Genomic DNA, 12,443 nt, shown 5'->3' with positions numbered 1-12,443 from the left:
GCTTTCATTGCTACTAAACAACACAAGCAATTGAACAAATAACAAATGTTTCACTAATGACAGCTGTGATTTGAGGTTAGTATATGGTTTTCAGAGTAACCTCTAATTAAATGAAACAGTTTGGTTATTTTCTCTTTCACTTTTAATCTATTTACTAATTGCAGAGGTAACTTGGAGGATAAGAAGTCATCTGGTCACTTATGGGAAACAAATTAATCTATCACGACCAGTCATCCACTCACAAGATATTAACCATTTTATCTCACCATCTATTATGCTAAACTTGGAAACACTTTGGGAAAAGCTTCAGGAAAAAAGGATGGATGGTGTAGTGACTAAGAAAAGGGTGGACATGCAACACAAAAAATGTTCATATGGGAAGTGACAGGCAGGCATGGATTTTGTCCAAACAATAAATTATTGTGATGATGATGATGATGGTGGTAAATAATAATAACAATAAGAAGAAGAAGAAGAAGAAGAAGAAGAAGAAGAAGAAGAAGAAGAAGAAGAAGAATTTATATTAAATTGTCTTCAATTTAAATTTGTCAGTCGAGTTTTATACATTACATCTTTTGAAGATTTTAAGTTGCTAAAATTAAAATCCTCAAAAGATGTGCTGTGATTTAAATGTCAAGGTTTGCAGTACAGCTTGAATTCGTTCTGAAAAGCATTAAAATTGTCGGAGTTGTCATGAATTTAATTTCTCTTGACATACCTGAAAGTTGACATGGAAATATAGCGCAGAAAACATACAAGTGGAAATGCAATAAAATTGAAGATGGACACATTTCGACGGTTCCTTTCCGCACTTGACGCTCCCATGATTCATTGCGACAGTCCGTCTACGGACTTGACAACTACAACTACTGCCTGTAGGAGCATCTTTCCTTTAAAGGATCTTGGGTATTATACACGTGGGGAGTTTTAATACATCGCTTCCTCGCTGAAGGTAAATTTTTAGCATATTTACGTGCTAATACTATGTCATATGAACTCGGACAGAAGCGTGTAAACTAGTGACGGTTATCTTACAGTTCTGTAACTGTTGCTTAAAGAAATCTGGTGCCTGAAATGATCCGCTGGGTAACAGCAGGCTAGCTGAGCTAGCTTTAGAGGTTGACACAGGCTAGCTAACAGTAAACGGATAAACAGTTAACTTGACCATGACTAATTCTAAATATTTTGAACAACATTGATGAACATGGCTTTGTTGTGGTGCTCTCTGTCTTGTTTTCCAGGTTAACGTTAGTTATTAATAAGGGACAGTCTGGCAGGTAGCTAGCTAGCTACGAATGTAGCTTTCAAGAACAGAAAACTGAAAATTGACAAGACCTGATAGTGAACTATATTCACTTTAATGGTATAGACTCCAAAAATATTTAATACATTATCTATCTACTTTTCACTGTGCTATTATGGACTGAATGTGTTCTTTCAGCAAAAATGAGCCTCATGTTTTGAGAGAGATCTTCTCTCAAACACTAAGAGGAAACTTATTTCATCATTAACTTATTTATTTGTGTAAATAAGTACTACATATGTGTTTACACTTCCATCTAAAGATATCTTTTTTTCAGTCTTGGACCTGAAGCAAACTGAGGATGACGAGTGAGGACGTGGAGCGGCTGTTGATCCAGTTTCAGGACGAGCATGGGGAGGTTCTGGGTTCACCTTTTGATGTGCCTCTTGACATCACCCCGGACAAACTGCAGCTGGTCTGCAATGCACTGCTGCAGAAGGTAACCAGCTGGCATTATGCAACATAAAAGAACAATTTCAATTGTCATAAGGTTGTACACATCTGCACATGAAGCCATTTCAGCCTTAAATGTTTAGCCAAGCTTAATCCAGGTCTACAATATTCACATTTAAATGAAAATGTGTGTCTCAATGTTTCGTATTGTTGTATTGTACCAGAGAGGCTTCTGCGCATCAGAACACATTAGTGTTGACACTACATAAGATATTTTGTCAAATGCGTCCCAGACCACCCCGGCAAGTGGTTTGAGTGATCAGATCACAGTGCATCTTGGTGGTCATTTACACTTGTCTGTAGCACCATCCATTTGTGATCTGACGATCATGAGATTTATTTTTTGCCAAAAGTATAAATGCTGTTCTTAGTGAAGTCAAAAGCGATGCATCAGTTTCTGTTTTAACCTTTCTTGGGTACATTCATTAAGTCATATTCAGCTGAAATTTTAAAACCCAGTGAATATATCCTGTTCTCTTTGTTATCCGCTGTAGGAGGAGCCAGTGCCGCTGGCGTTTTTTGTGCGTGGAGAGGCAGAGGTGGTGTCCAGTCTGGGCCCTTGTGTGAAAGCTCTTGGGGTTGAAACAGAGCAAGTCCTGCCAGTGGTGTACCAGCCACAGGCCGTGTTCAGGGTTCGGGCTGTTGCTCGCTGTACCAGCACGCTACAGGGACACACAGAAGCTGTCATCTCAACTTCTTTCAGTCCCACTGGCAAGTGAGTAACTCTGATACAGAACATTTCTTTGTCTGTTTGTCATGGGGAAGGCTGTCTTGCACTCAGTTTTATCCAAGAGTCCAGTGTTTCCCATTCATTTATTTGTGGCGGCCCGCCACAAATTGATTTTCTATTTTTGAAGCTGCACACCCCATTCCCACGCTCTCTCTCTCTCTCTCTCTCTGATATACTCCCAAATTGATGCACCTGCACTGTGACTCATTCTCCCCCTGTTGCACACAAACAGCTTCCTCTGAGCTCACTGAGCTTTTACTCTGCAGTCACATAACGCCATCTACACCTGAGAGGCACAGTCGCATTATCACTACTTAAAAACTTAAACACTTAAAGATCAATTGTGAGCTTATAAACAAGAGACTTCATGGTGCATTCAGGTGCACCTCATAAACTCAGAAATCTATACTCGAATGGCCACAAAGGTTGTTTTTAAAATGGGAAAGTTTCTATTTTTTTCTTAATTTCCTTTGTTGAAATACATACATCTGTCTTACTTTCTTGTTCTTTCACTACCGCATTTTTTAATAATCACATAGCAAAAGAAAAACCAGTTTCCAATCTTCAAAATTCCATAAAATAATCTAATCAAATTGTTAGCAGCAGTTGTTATCAGCAAACCCCAGCATATTACTTACAGAGCATAGCACGGTCAGGCTTCTGCATATGTGGCTGATGTACTTCACCCTCACTCTCGCTCTCTTAGGTCAAATAAACTAAATTTACTGTCTGTCCCAAGCACCCACCTCAAGACCCATGGTGACTGAGCTTTTGAGGCCGTAGCACCTAAACTGTGGAATGCTCCGCCTGCATCCTTACGGTCCACTGATTCTGTGGATTCTTTTAAAAGGCAGCTAAAGACAGCTAACATATCTGTTTAGATGAGCGTTTGGGTTACCTGTATGCACCAGGTCTGCATTTTATGGATTTATTGTGTATTATTTGTATGTATGTATTTTAGTTTTGTACTTTTTAAACATGTAGCTCGAGTGGTCATTTCATCTTCTGTGTTTTCTCTCTTATATGTTGTATAATGCACTTTACAAATGAAATTTACTTACTTAGTGTGTAGGATTTAGTGGCATCTAACAGTGAGGTTCACTATGTAGATATAAAGGGCTCATTCTAAGTTAACAAAATCACAACGATTCTTTATTTTCAAGTGATTACACACTAATTAAAACATAGTTATGAATGTTCCATTTCTGCCAAGTCCACTAGATGCCACTAAATTCTACACACTGTACCTCTGAGAAGTAGTAGAACTTGTAGTTGTTTGTTAATTTATGTTGTTTGTTAATTTGGTTGTCTTTGTTTGTTTTCAGATATTTAGCCAGCGGTTCAGGTGATACCACAGTACGGTTTTGGGACTTGACGACTGAGACGCCTCACCACACTGCCAGAGGTATAAAGTCACTTGTAGGGCAACGTTATCTTTTATGCATCGAGATACAAATGATAGAGTAATGGAGCTGAATTCTGCTTTATTTAAGGACACACACACTGGGTACTGAGCATCGCCTGGTCACCTGATGGGAAGAAGCTGGCGTCAGGGTGCAAGAACAGTCAGGTGTGGCTCCAAACACACATCTGATCTCTCTGTATTTTCAAGATGCATCCTGTTTATTTGATTGTATTTATTCCTTGTGGTGTTTCTGTAGATCTGTCTGTGGGATCCAGTGACGGGCGCACAGATAGGAAAGACTTTGACAGGACACACCAAGTGGATCACTTGGCTCTGCTGGGAACCTCTGCATCTGTGAGCACTCATTTCATCACTTTCTATAAATTGCTGCTCATTATTTTACTGCTTTAATAAAATACCATGAATGAGAGATTGCATTGAGTTACAGAAGCTAGTCTTCAGCTTTCTATAAATGTATACTTGATTTGGAATTGGGACACTGTTTTACACATTCTGTGCTGATTATAGTTTCTCTGATCTCTCTTCCTTTCAGTAACCCAGAGTGTCGGTACTTAGCCAGCAGCTCAAAGGACGGCTCAATACGAATTTGGGACACTGTGTTGGGACGCTGTGAGAAGATCCTGACTGGACACACTCAGTCTGTCACCTGTGTGAAGTGGGGAGGAGATGGACTTCTCTACACTTCTTCTCAGGACAGGACAGTCAAAGTGTGGAGAGCCAAAGATGTAAGTGTGTGTATGTGTGTGGCAGAGACGCAGACAGAATGAGGTGAATGACTGGGAGGAGACATTCATGTGTTTTTATTTCTATCTTTGTGTATAGGGTGTCCAGTGCAGAACTCTGCAGGGTCATGCCCACTGGGTGAACACCCTGGCTCTCAGCACAGACTACGTCCTGCGCACTGGAGCTTTTGAACCTGCAACTGCCACCATCAACCCCCAGGACCTCACTGGATCATGTAAGGATCATCTACCTCTCTTTTAGGTTGAAATGCTAGAAACAAATATTCTATTCACACAAACACATTTGCTATTCTATGGGGGGAAAAAAGGCTTGCTGGTGTAGATGTTTGCAAGAGGATGATTTCATGTAACAAGCGTTTCTTCTGTCACCCAGTGGAAGAGCTGAAGGAGAAAGCTTTGCAGAGATATAATAAAGTTAGGGTAAGTAATGTTTATTGTGATTTGTTTAGGTCTGTATCTCTTGGACACTTCCATGTATCAGTGCTCATACAGTCTTCTATTCTCATTCTGCAGGGTTCAGCCCCAGAGCGCCTGGTGTCTGGCTCAGATGACTTCACCCTGTTCTTATGGAACCCTGCAGAAGAGAAGAAGCCTTTGGCCAGGATGACTGGCCACAGCGCACTGGTCAATGAAGTGCTCTTCTCCCCAGACACCAGACTCCTCGCCTCTGCCTCATTCGATAAGTCAATTAAAATCTGGGATGGACGCACTGGAAAGTAAGAGAGGCTTGCACCCTTGAGAGCCTGTACTTGTTTGTAACACTGCTGTTGTCCAGGTGGTGGTGCTGTAAGCCAAAGATATGCGTCTGTCACTGTGTAATTATGTCTCTGCCTGCTTGTCCACCTGCCCACAGGTACTTAATGTCCCTGCGTGGCCATGTGGCATCTGTGTATCAAGTGGCATGGTCAGCAGACAGCCGGCTGCTGGTCAGTGGCAGCAGCGACAGCACACTAAAAGTCTGGGACATCAAGACTGGAAAGCTTAATATGGACCTACCTGGCCACGCTGATGAGGTGAAGGTCATAGGATTCATGACAAGTGCTGCTTCCTGGTTGTTGTTGTTGTATTGACTTTTGTTTTTTTTTCCTAATTGCCTCGTTTCTGATTTCTGCAGGTTTTTGCAGTGGACTGGAGTCCTGATGGACAAAGAGTAGCCAGTGGTGGGAAAGACAAATGTCTTAGAATGTGAGTGAGATGCCAAACAGCCATTTTTGATTGTTTTGTCAGTTTTTCAGAAAAGTTAAAGGGACTAGTGTGTAAGATTCAGTGGCATCTAATGTAATGGACTTTTCAGAAATGGGATATAATATTCATGAATATGTTTTAATTAGTGTATAAGCCCATGAAAATAAGAATCATTGTGTTTTCATTACCTTAGAATGAGCCTTTTAAATCTACATAGGAAGTGGGCCCCCTTCCACGGAGGCTGCCATGTTGTGCCACCATGTTTCTGCAGTAGCCCAAATGGAAAAAAAACAATCACTGGCTCTAGAGAGGGCTTTGCATGTTTTTTGCGAGTTTCGTTGCTACCGTAGGTTCTTCTACACACTTGGAAGGGGAGGACAAGGGGGGGAACTATTCAGTTGGTTGCAATCTGCAACCTCACCACTAGATGCCACTAAATCTTACACACTGGTCCCTTAAATACCAGTGTTTCTTCACACCTAACCCTTCGGCGCCTTGTGTTTTATATTTCCAGATGGAGAAGATAGTCACACCTCTGTTCCCGCTCCTAACTTTTGATTTCACATGTACCGTTCCACCCATTCCTCTACTGTCAAGAAGCCCGACAACTGGAGTACGGTGGCAAGAATCTACCTAATCCCCCATTTGGCTCTATTACACTGTCTGTCAACATTGGCATTGTGTCAAAGAACTCTAGTATAGTCATGAGGGCAAATGACCTTTGCGGGTTTGAAACCCATGTGGTAATTTTACAGACGTAACACTGTGAAGGTGTTAAGCTGAATGGAAATGTAAAATGACAGAGTTTATAATCATCAAGACATCAATCCACTGAGATCACTGCAAGTACAAGCTAAACTGTAATATGTAATTCAGTATTAGCATCTCCAGTTAGCATCTCATGTGAATACTGAAAGGGTTGCTGTTCATGTAAGCATTGATTTGTCTACTTAAGGGGCCATGACATGCTTCTAAAATCGTATTAAAGCCTTATTATGGTGCCACGCCCATATGCACAGGCCACAAACAAGGTTATGTATTTTTAAAAGTATACATAACCAAATGTGAATTCTAAAGAGGTAAAGGGAGATGCAGGCATTCAAATTATAAAAAAAAGATTAAAAGAGGATTTAACTAACACATCAGGATACCAAATGTTTTTTTCAACAGCATGTGTGTCCCCCTCCATTACCTTAAGCCTTACTACTACATGAACTATGTAGGTGACAGGTGGAGCGGCGAGGCAACAGGTGGGAGAGCTAATGCTTTCCTCTGCGATGTTAATGCCGATGGCGCTCGCCCTGCTCCCTCAGCCTTTAATCTCCTCTGTCCTGCGGTCAGCAAAGCCTCAACCTGCTGATTTTTCTGGTGCTGCGGTGAAGCCAAGTGTCACCAACTCTCTGATTCTCATCCAACTGTGGGGAAAAATCAGGTGTACGACTCCAGTTAAAATAAAGTGTTTTATCTTCTGTATTCTTCTAGATTTGTGAATATTTAATATGAATAAACATTTATTAGACTATATCATAGGTAGATCACTGTTCACTTTCTTTATGATGTTTTTAACACAGATTCACAGTCAACCAGATCAAGTTTGTTGATGACAGGTTTATTGAAACCATGTTATGTACCATGTTAGAGGTTTCTACATCTGATCATGTAAATCATACTTGAAGCACAATATTTTTTCCGACATCATACCAACATACTTCAGCTTTTTGTCTGACACAAATGAATCCTTCAGTCTACCCAACAAGTTCTTCTGAAGTGTGAGTAATCACACCAGTTTGTTGTATGATCCATCGTTAATGAAAAGCAGCAAAGCTTAAACACATAAATATTCTGTACAGTAAAAATGTGCTGTAGTTAATGGAAACAACATGGTTGAGACATATAGATTAAACAATACTCTGTTGCTCTTTAAAATGTAATAAAGTTTTGCTAGCATCAGGGACGTTACATTGAAGATTGTACTGAAGTAGTTTGGCAAAGAGGAATTAAAGGCTTCTGTGGAGCAACTAAGTCAATCAAAACCAAACTTTGCTTAGATACCAGTCACTTGTTTTTATTAGTGAGCCTCTTACATAATGTATCTACGTCCCTCTTTAGTTCAACATCTGCATATGTAAACAATATCAGACAAGAATGAGTGCATTCGAAAGTAGCTAATTAACAATTAGCATACAAAAAGCTTGTGAAGCAGGTTAGCTTGAGGTAAACTTAAAGAATATTAAAGTGACATAATGTTTGACTAGAAAAGAGTCTGTCTGACGAATGACTCGACATGCACAAGAAAACCACTGAAGGCTCAGTTGCCTTTAAGTCATATGGCCTACATGGACATGTTTACATGTTGTGATCTCATGTGGAGTAGAAGCAAATTCACTTTTAAATCTCAGGCTGGAGCATTACAGGTCAAATATTTCCAAATAATTCACTTGCAGCTGTAGAGAACTGAACCAAAAGCTTTTCCACAGTTGAAAATGTTGTCATGTATTCACTAAATTCTAGTAAGAAACTGACTCTTACGTCCTGCGTTTAAGACTGCACATGAAGATTGTGCTACATATGAAACGGTTTCCTTCAATATGTGCTTTATGGTTTCTTGTATCAGGTTAACACTCTGACACAATCTGCAGGAGAGGTACTGACTCCAGACCAGTTTGTGTTTGTCCTCAACAAGCCTGCAAGCCGCTGTCGGTGTGTAACAAGATAGATACCACATCGAGATTCATGCAGCCATACGTTGTTGACAGCCGCGGCCATAAAAAAAGCACAATGAACAGTAATCTAAAGTTCATCACCAAGACACAGCGAGGACATACTGCCGATGTTTTAGCGCAAATGACACCACGAGCACGGTCAAGGAAGCGATTACAACACCTAGATGTGTTGAAGTAATGCACAGACATTTTAAAGTACTGCAGCGAGCACGGTTGTGTCCAGTAGCATCTCTGTTCTTCGCTTAGTATAGTAAGTACTCAGTGAATCAAAAGACACATTTATGGTTTCAGTACAAAGTGATCACTCTACCACATGTACAGTAGCAATTGTCATAGAAAGCTAAAACATTATGTAATATTCCTTATTGAATGATCTCAAGTTTGTTTTTTCCGCCTTTTCCTTCCACCTTTAATTCTAACCTTTGGTTAATCATACTGGCTTGTGTTTCTTCTTTAAATATACTCATTTTCCTGGTTATAGACTCACAAAAACAAAACTAGTTTGGTCAGGCGTACAGAATAACACATTACATACTAGATATGTGTTTTCCTTTTCTGTAAAATAAAATGATCCATCTTTATGTCTAAGTCTAGAGAGGAGAAATGTAAAACTGGGCTGTTTTGTGCAACAAGCCACTCTCCTTCCCTTATTATCACTGTTTTCAGGTTAAGTCCTGCAAATCATTTGTGTAACAAAGCGGAAACTGGTCAACATGAAGTCATCTGCTGAGGGCGATGCAGAGAGCTATTAATGAGAATAGAGGTGTTCAGTTGTGCGTAGCATGAGGCACTGGTCTGTGCTTCCCTCTGGACCTCTGCCACTGTCTGTCTCTACTGAGTCTTCCACACATTGTTGAGTAGTTTGACCACCTCCTCGTAGATGACGAAGACTATGGCCACGTCCAAGCACACGCGGCCAAGCCTGGGAACTGTCCCTTTGTAGAACCTGTAGGCAGGCAGGATGAGAAGAGGTAAGTCTGCAGTAGTGTCACAAACAGCCACACAGCAAGTGTCAGCAGTGTACGGGGTTTACTCACGCCTGTGGTCCTTCGTGCTTCAAGATCTGGAAGGCACAGTCCACTGTGTTTTTGTAACGGTGAGCCTCCAAACCCTACAAAAAGCAGAGTGTGTGTCTAAGAAATGGCAAACCTAGATGACAGTTATGAAATCATCAGAGGGCATGTCTCCTACCTGCATCCTGGTCTTCACCACATCCAGAGGCGTATTTCCAAAAACGCTGGCCGCTCCTGCTGTCGCGCCAAACATTGCCGTGACGATAGGGTGCATTTCTTTTCTGGGATCATCACCTTAGGAGGACAAATCAAAAATTTGGATTCATGTCAAATGCATGACAGAATGGAAGGAAAGAGGAGGAAAATGCATCAATGCTTAGACTCAAAAACAGCTGCAGAAGAAGCGGAAATAAACATGGAAAAAAATGTCCAAAAAAAAAAGGAAGGTGAACTAGATTTTGCTTCAAGGCCTGAAGGGTTTCTTTCTCACCTTTGTACCAGTTGCGCAGCATGTTCATCACATAGAACCTGATGGCCTGATTGGTTCCTTGTTTCAGCACAGTTGCAGTTAGACCTTGATATGTCCCCCTGACACCTAAATGAGTCAGATTATGTGTCATTATAGCGCACAAACCACACACCATTCCCAAAACATTTACATTTTATGCATTAAACTGACATTATTGTTACATCATTGTCTGTGTGTAATATTAAGGTGAGGGGAAGTTGATGTATGCTGCTTTCTTACCCTGTTCTCTGATAATCTCACTGACTCCATGAAAGAAGCCTCTGTAGCGAGGTCTGAGGGAACACTGGTCATGGATCATCTTCACCTGGAAGATAAGGGAGGAACCAATTCATTCAATCACAAATGGAAACATGTGAAAAGAAATGTGTAACAGCATCCAGCTCCACCGACCTTCAGTGTTTCCATGGGGCAGACGACCAGGATGGCCTCTGCTATGCCCGCTCCTAAACCACACAAGAGGCTCCGCGTGTTGTCCAGCCGACCCGTGGCGTCCCGCATGGGGTTGCTGAGCATCTCAAACGTGCCAAATCTATGAGGAACAATGAGAAGAGTAATAAGGGCCCAACCTGAAGCGACAAAGAGAAAACATCTGGAATCTAACAGTAGATGTAAGCACTTTACTGCCCAAATTTTTCATGCTTGAACTACAGTATCCAGACATGGATCCTTTTAACTCATTTAAAAGTGAGTTCAAGTTTACAATCTTACGATCTGCAAAACAGATCAGCAGGAACCAAAAGGATGAGAGAGGCAAAAGTGTGTTTTTTTTAATGCCAGCTCCACTCTGTTCTATAAATTCATAACGTGTGTATGTTCATAAAAACTATAGCATGTCATGTGTGCATCTTCACCTCACTGCAGCCTTGGGTATTGATCCATAGAGCAGGGAGCTGAGACCTCGATACAACCCTTTGAGCCCGTGATCCTGCACGGTCAGTTTCACACAGTCACCTGCACAGACACACACGCACAAAGCATCCAGGAGTGAGTAATCTGCCAGTGGATTGGTGCACATACCTGCAGTCAGACAGCTTGTCATACATGCCCCAGTGACCTACCGATCCCTCTGTATCGTGGTGGGTTTGCTCTCTCATCTAGCTGCAGTTGGGTCTTGACATATTCTGTAGGGAAGGTGATACAGATCTCTATTCCTCCTGCAATGCCACCTGAGTGAGGAAGAGGAAAAAGGACAGATTTGTTGACTCACTGTGCAGAATTGTTCCTGAATGTTCTGAGATCAGGAAGAACTTGCCAGCATTTCCCTTTTCCAACATAAAAGGTCCATAAAGGTGGATTCGCTGCAGAGTGGTGCTGATGCTAGATCATTCCTAGTGTGAATTAATGAAATGCTAATGTGAAGTGATTACACAGCAGCAACGCCTGGATTGAGCTGGAAAGAATGACCGAATTAGCCTCTATCTAATACGCAGCAGCATATTTTCACCATCTTTATTTTTAAATGAATCCAAATGCATAGAGCGTAAATACAGAAAATGCTAAATAAATGCAACTACATGATGCAACTGCTGTAGCATCACTGCTGGCTGAGTGCGTTTTGACCCAGTTCTGCATGGGCAGCCTCCATAGGCGACAGATTGAGATTAGGATGTGCACAAAGCAATAGGCGGCTATGGGAGGGAAAATCTACTGGATGAGTATCCGCGTTGCGAAATCAACCTGCAAGGATGGCCTTTCCAGGATGCGTGATTTTCCTCCCTCCGATCGCCGCAGCGGCCAGGTTTCTTCTCGCCGCGTACAACCGCTGGTGGGCCGGCAGAGAGCCCAGCCCCGCCGCGACGGCAGCGGCGGCCAGACGCTGCGATGGAGGCTGCGGATGGAGGGCTGAGCTCGGGCATCCTCGCCTGACACCGCCGCTCTCGCACGGCCCTTCACACACCGAAAACGGCTTCAGCAGCGAGGACATGTTGGGCTGGTTACAGTGAAAATCCCTCGCTGTACTGCTGGTCCAACTATCAGACAATGTCAGCCAACAACAACACAGGCAGAACGGCGCACCAATGTGGAAGCAAAGTCGGGAACATCAATATTCAAATAGCGGTCAGGTGATGGGGCAGGCCATTGGCTCACTGTGCTGCCTAATGCCATTATTCAGTCACGTGAGTTTGTACGACTTTTGGCGACCAATGACAAAGAGGATGCTGTTTTATTGATGTGTCAAGCTAATTTCTAGTCTAACTGTGATAATCCTCAGCAGTGACCAACACTATTACTGTAACCAAGGAGTAAGATTTCACTCTCATTTTTTTCTTTAAAATTAACATATTTTCTTTTGTTCATTGTCTCGTAAAGGTTTCAACCTATAAAGGGTAAATTAACA

The 12,443-nt window shown here is 41.8% G+C and overlaps 2 protein-coding genes across 3 annotated transcripts; one reads left to right on the top strand and one right to left on the bottom strand.

Moving 5' to 3' along the window:
- The first annotated feature begins 844 nt into the window (after positions 1-844).
- On the top strand, positions 845-6,980 carry nle1 (notchless homolog 1 (Drosophila)). Of its 2 annotated transcripts, none has more exons than XM_044370913.1 (13): positions 845-952; positions 1,581-1,742; positions 2,251-2,471; positions 3,812-3,891; positions 3,980-4,056; positions 4,148-4,245; positions 4,445-4,637; positions 4,735-4,870; positions 5,029-5,075; positions 5,169-5,371; positions 5,509-5,668; positions 5,770-5,840; positions 6,355-6,980. In XM_044370913.1, the coding sequence occupies exons 2-13, from the start codon at positions 1,605-1,607 to the stop codon at positions 6,365-6,367; spliced, it is 1,437 nt and encodes a 478-aa protein (XP_044226848.1). In that variant the 5' UTR covers positions 845-952; positions 1,581-1,604; the 3' UTR covers positions 6,368-6,980. The 2 variants fall into 2 exon arrangements, with proteins under 2 accessions (XP_044226848.1, XP_044226849.1); XM_044370914.1 differs by lacking the exon at positions 845-952 and adding an exon at positions 1,272-1,363.
- A 14-nt stretch (positions 6,981-6,994) lies between these two features.
- slc25a1a (solute carrier family 25 member 1a) lies at positions 6,995-12,202 on the bottom strand. Its single transcript, XM_044370915.1, has 9 exons — positions 11,783-12,202; positions 11,164-11,271; positions 10,957-11,056; positions 10,496-10,634; positions 10,325-10,409; positions 10,067-10,171; positions 9,755-9,870; positions 9,601-9,674; positions 6,995-9,509 (listed from the first exon to the last, which is right to left on the bottom strand). The coding sequence occupies exons 1-9, from the start codon at positions 12,027-12,029 to the stop codon at positions 9,395-9,397; spliced, it is 1,089 nt and encodes a 362-aa protein (XP_044226850.1). The 5' UTR covers positions 12,030-12,202; the 3' UTR covers positions 6,995-9,394.
- Positions 12,203-12,443: the final 241 nt, after the last annotated feature.

The sequence above is a fragment of the Thunnus albacares genome, chromosome 13 (assembly GCF_914725855.1).
Source record: "Thunnus albacares chromosome 13, fThuAlb1.1, whole genome shotgun sequence".
In the NCBI taxonomy this organism is placed as follows: Eukaryota; Metazoa; Chordata; class Actinopteri; order Scombriformes; family Scombridae; genus Thunnus; species Thunnus albacares.
This window is presented reverse-complemented; position numbering and strand designations above follow the sequence as displayed.

Excerpts from the sequence above, each read along its gene's own strand:
- nle1 (XM_044370913.1), top strand. The coding sequence starts at position 1,605 with ATGACGAGTGAGGACGTGGAGCGGCTGTTGATCCAGTTTCAGGACGAG. Across the intron at positions 2,472-3,811 it reads TCTTTCAGTCCCACTGGCAA|ATATTTAGCCAGCGGTTCAG; the intron begins GTGAGTAACTCT and ends GTTTGTTTTCAG. Across the intron at positions 4,871-5,028 it reads CCAGGACCTCACTGGATCAT|TGGAAGAGCTGAAGGAGAAA; the intron begins GTAAGGATCATC and ends TCTGTCACCCAG.
- slc25a1a (XM_044370915.1), bottom strand. The coding sequence starts at position 12,029 with ATGTCCTCGCTGCTGAAGCCGTTTTCGGTGTGTGAAGGGCCGTGCGAG. Across the intron at positions 11,057-11,163 it reads ACCACGATACAGAGGGATCG|GTGACTGTGTGAAACTGACC; the intron begins GTAGGTCACTGG and ends GTGTCTGTGCAG. Across the intron at positions 9,871-10,066 it reads GCTGCGCAACTGGTACAAAG|GTGATGATCCCAGAAAAGAA; the intron begins GTGAGAAAGAAA and ends TGTCCTCCTAAG.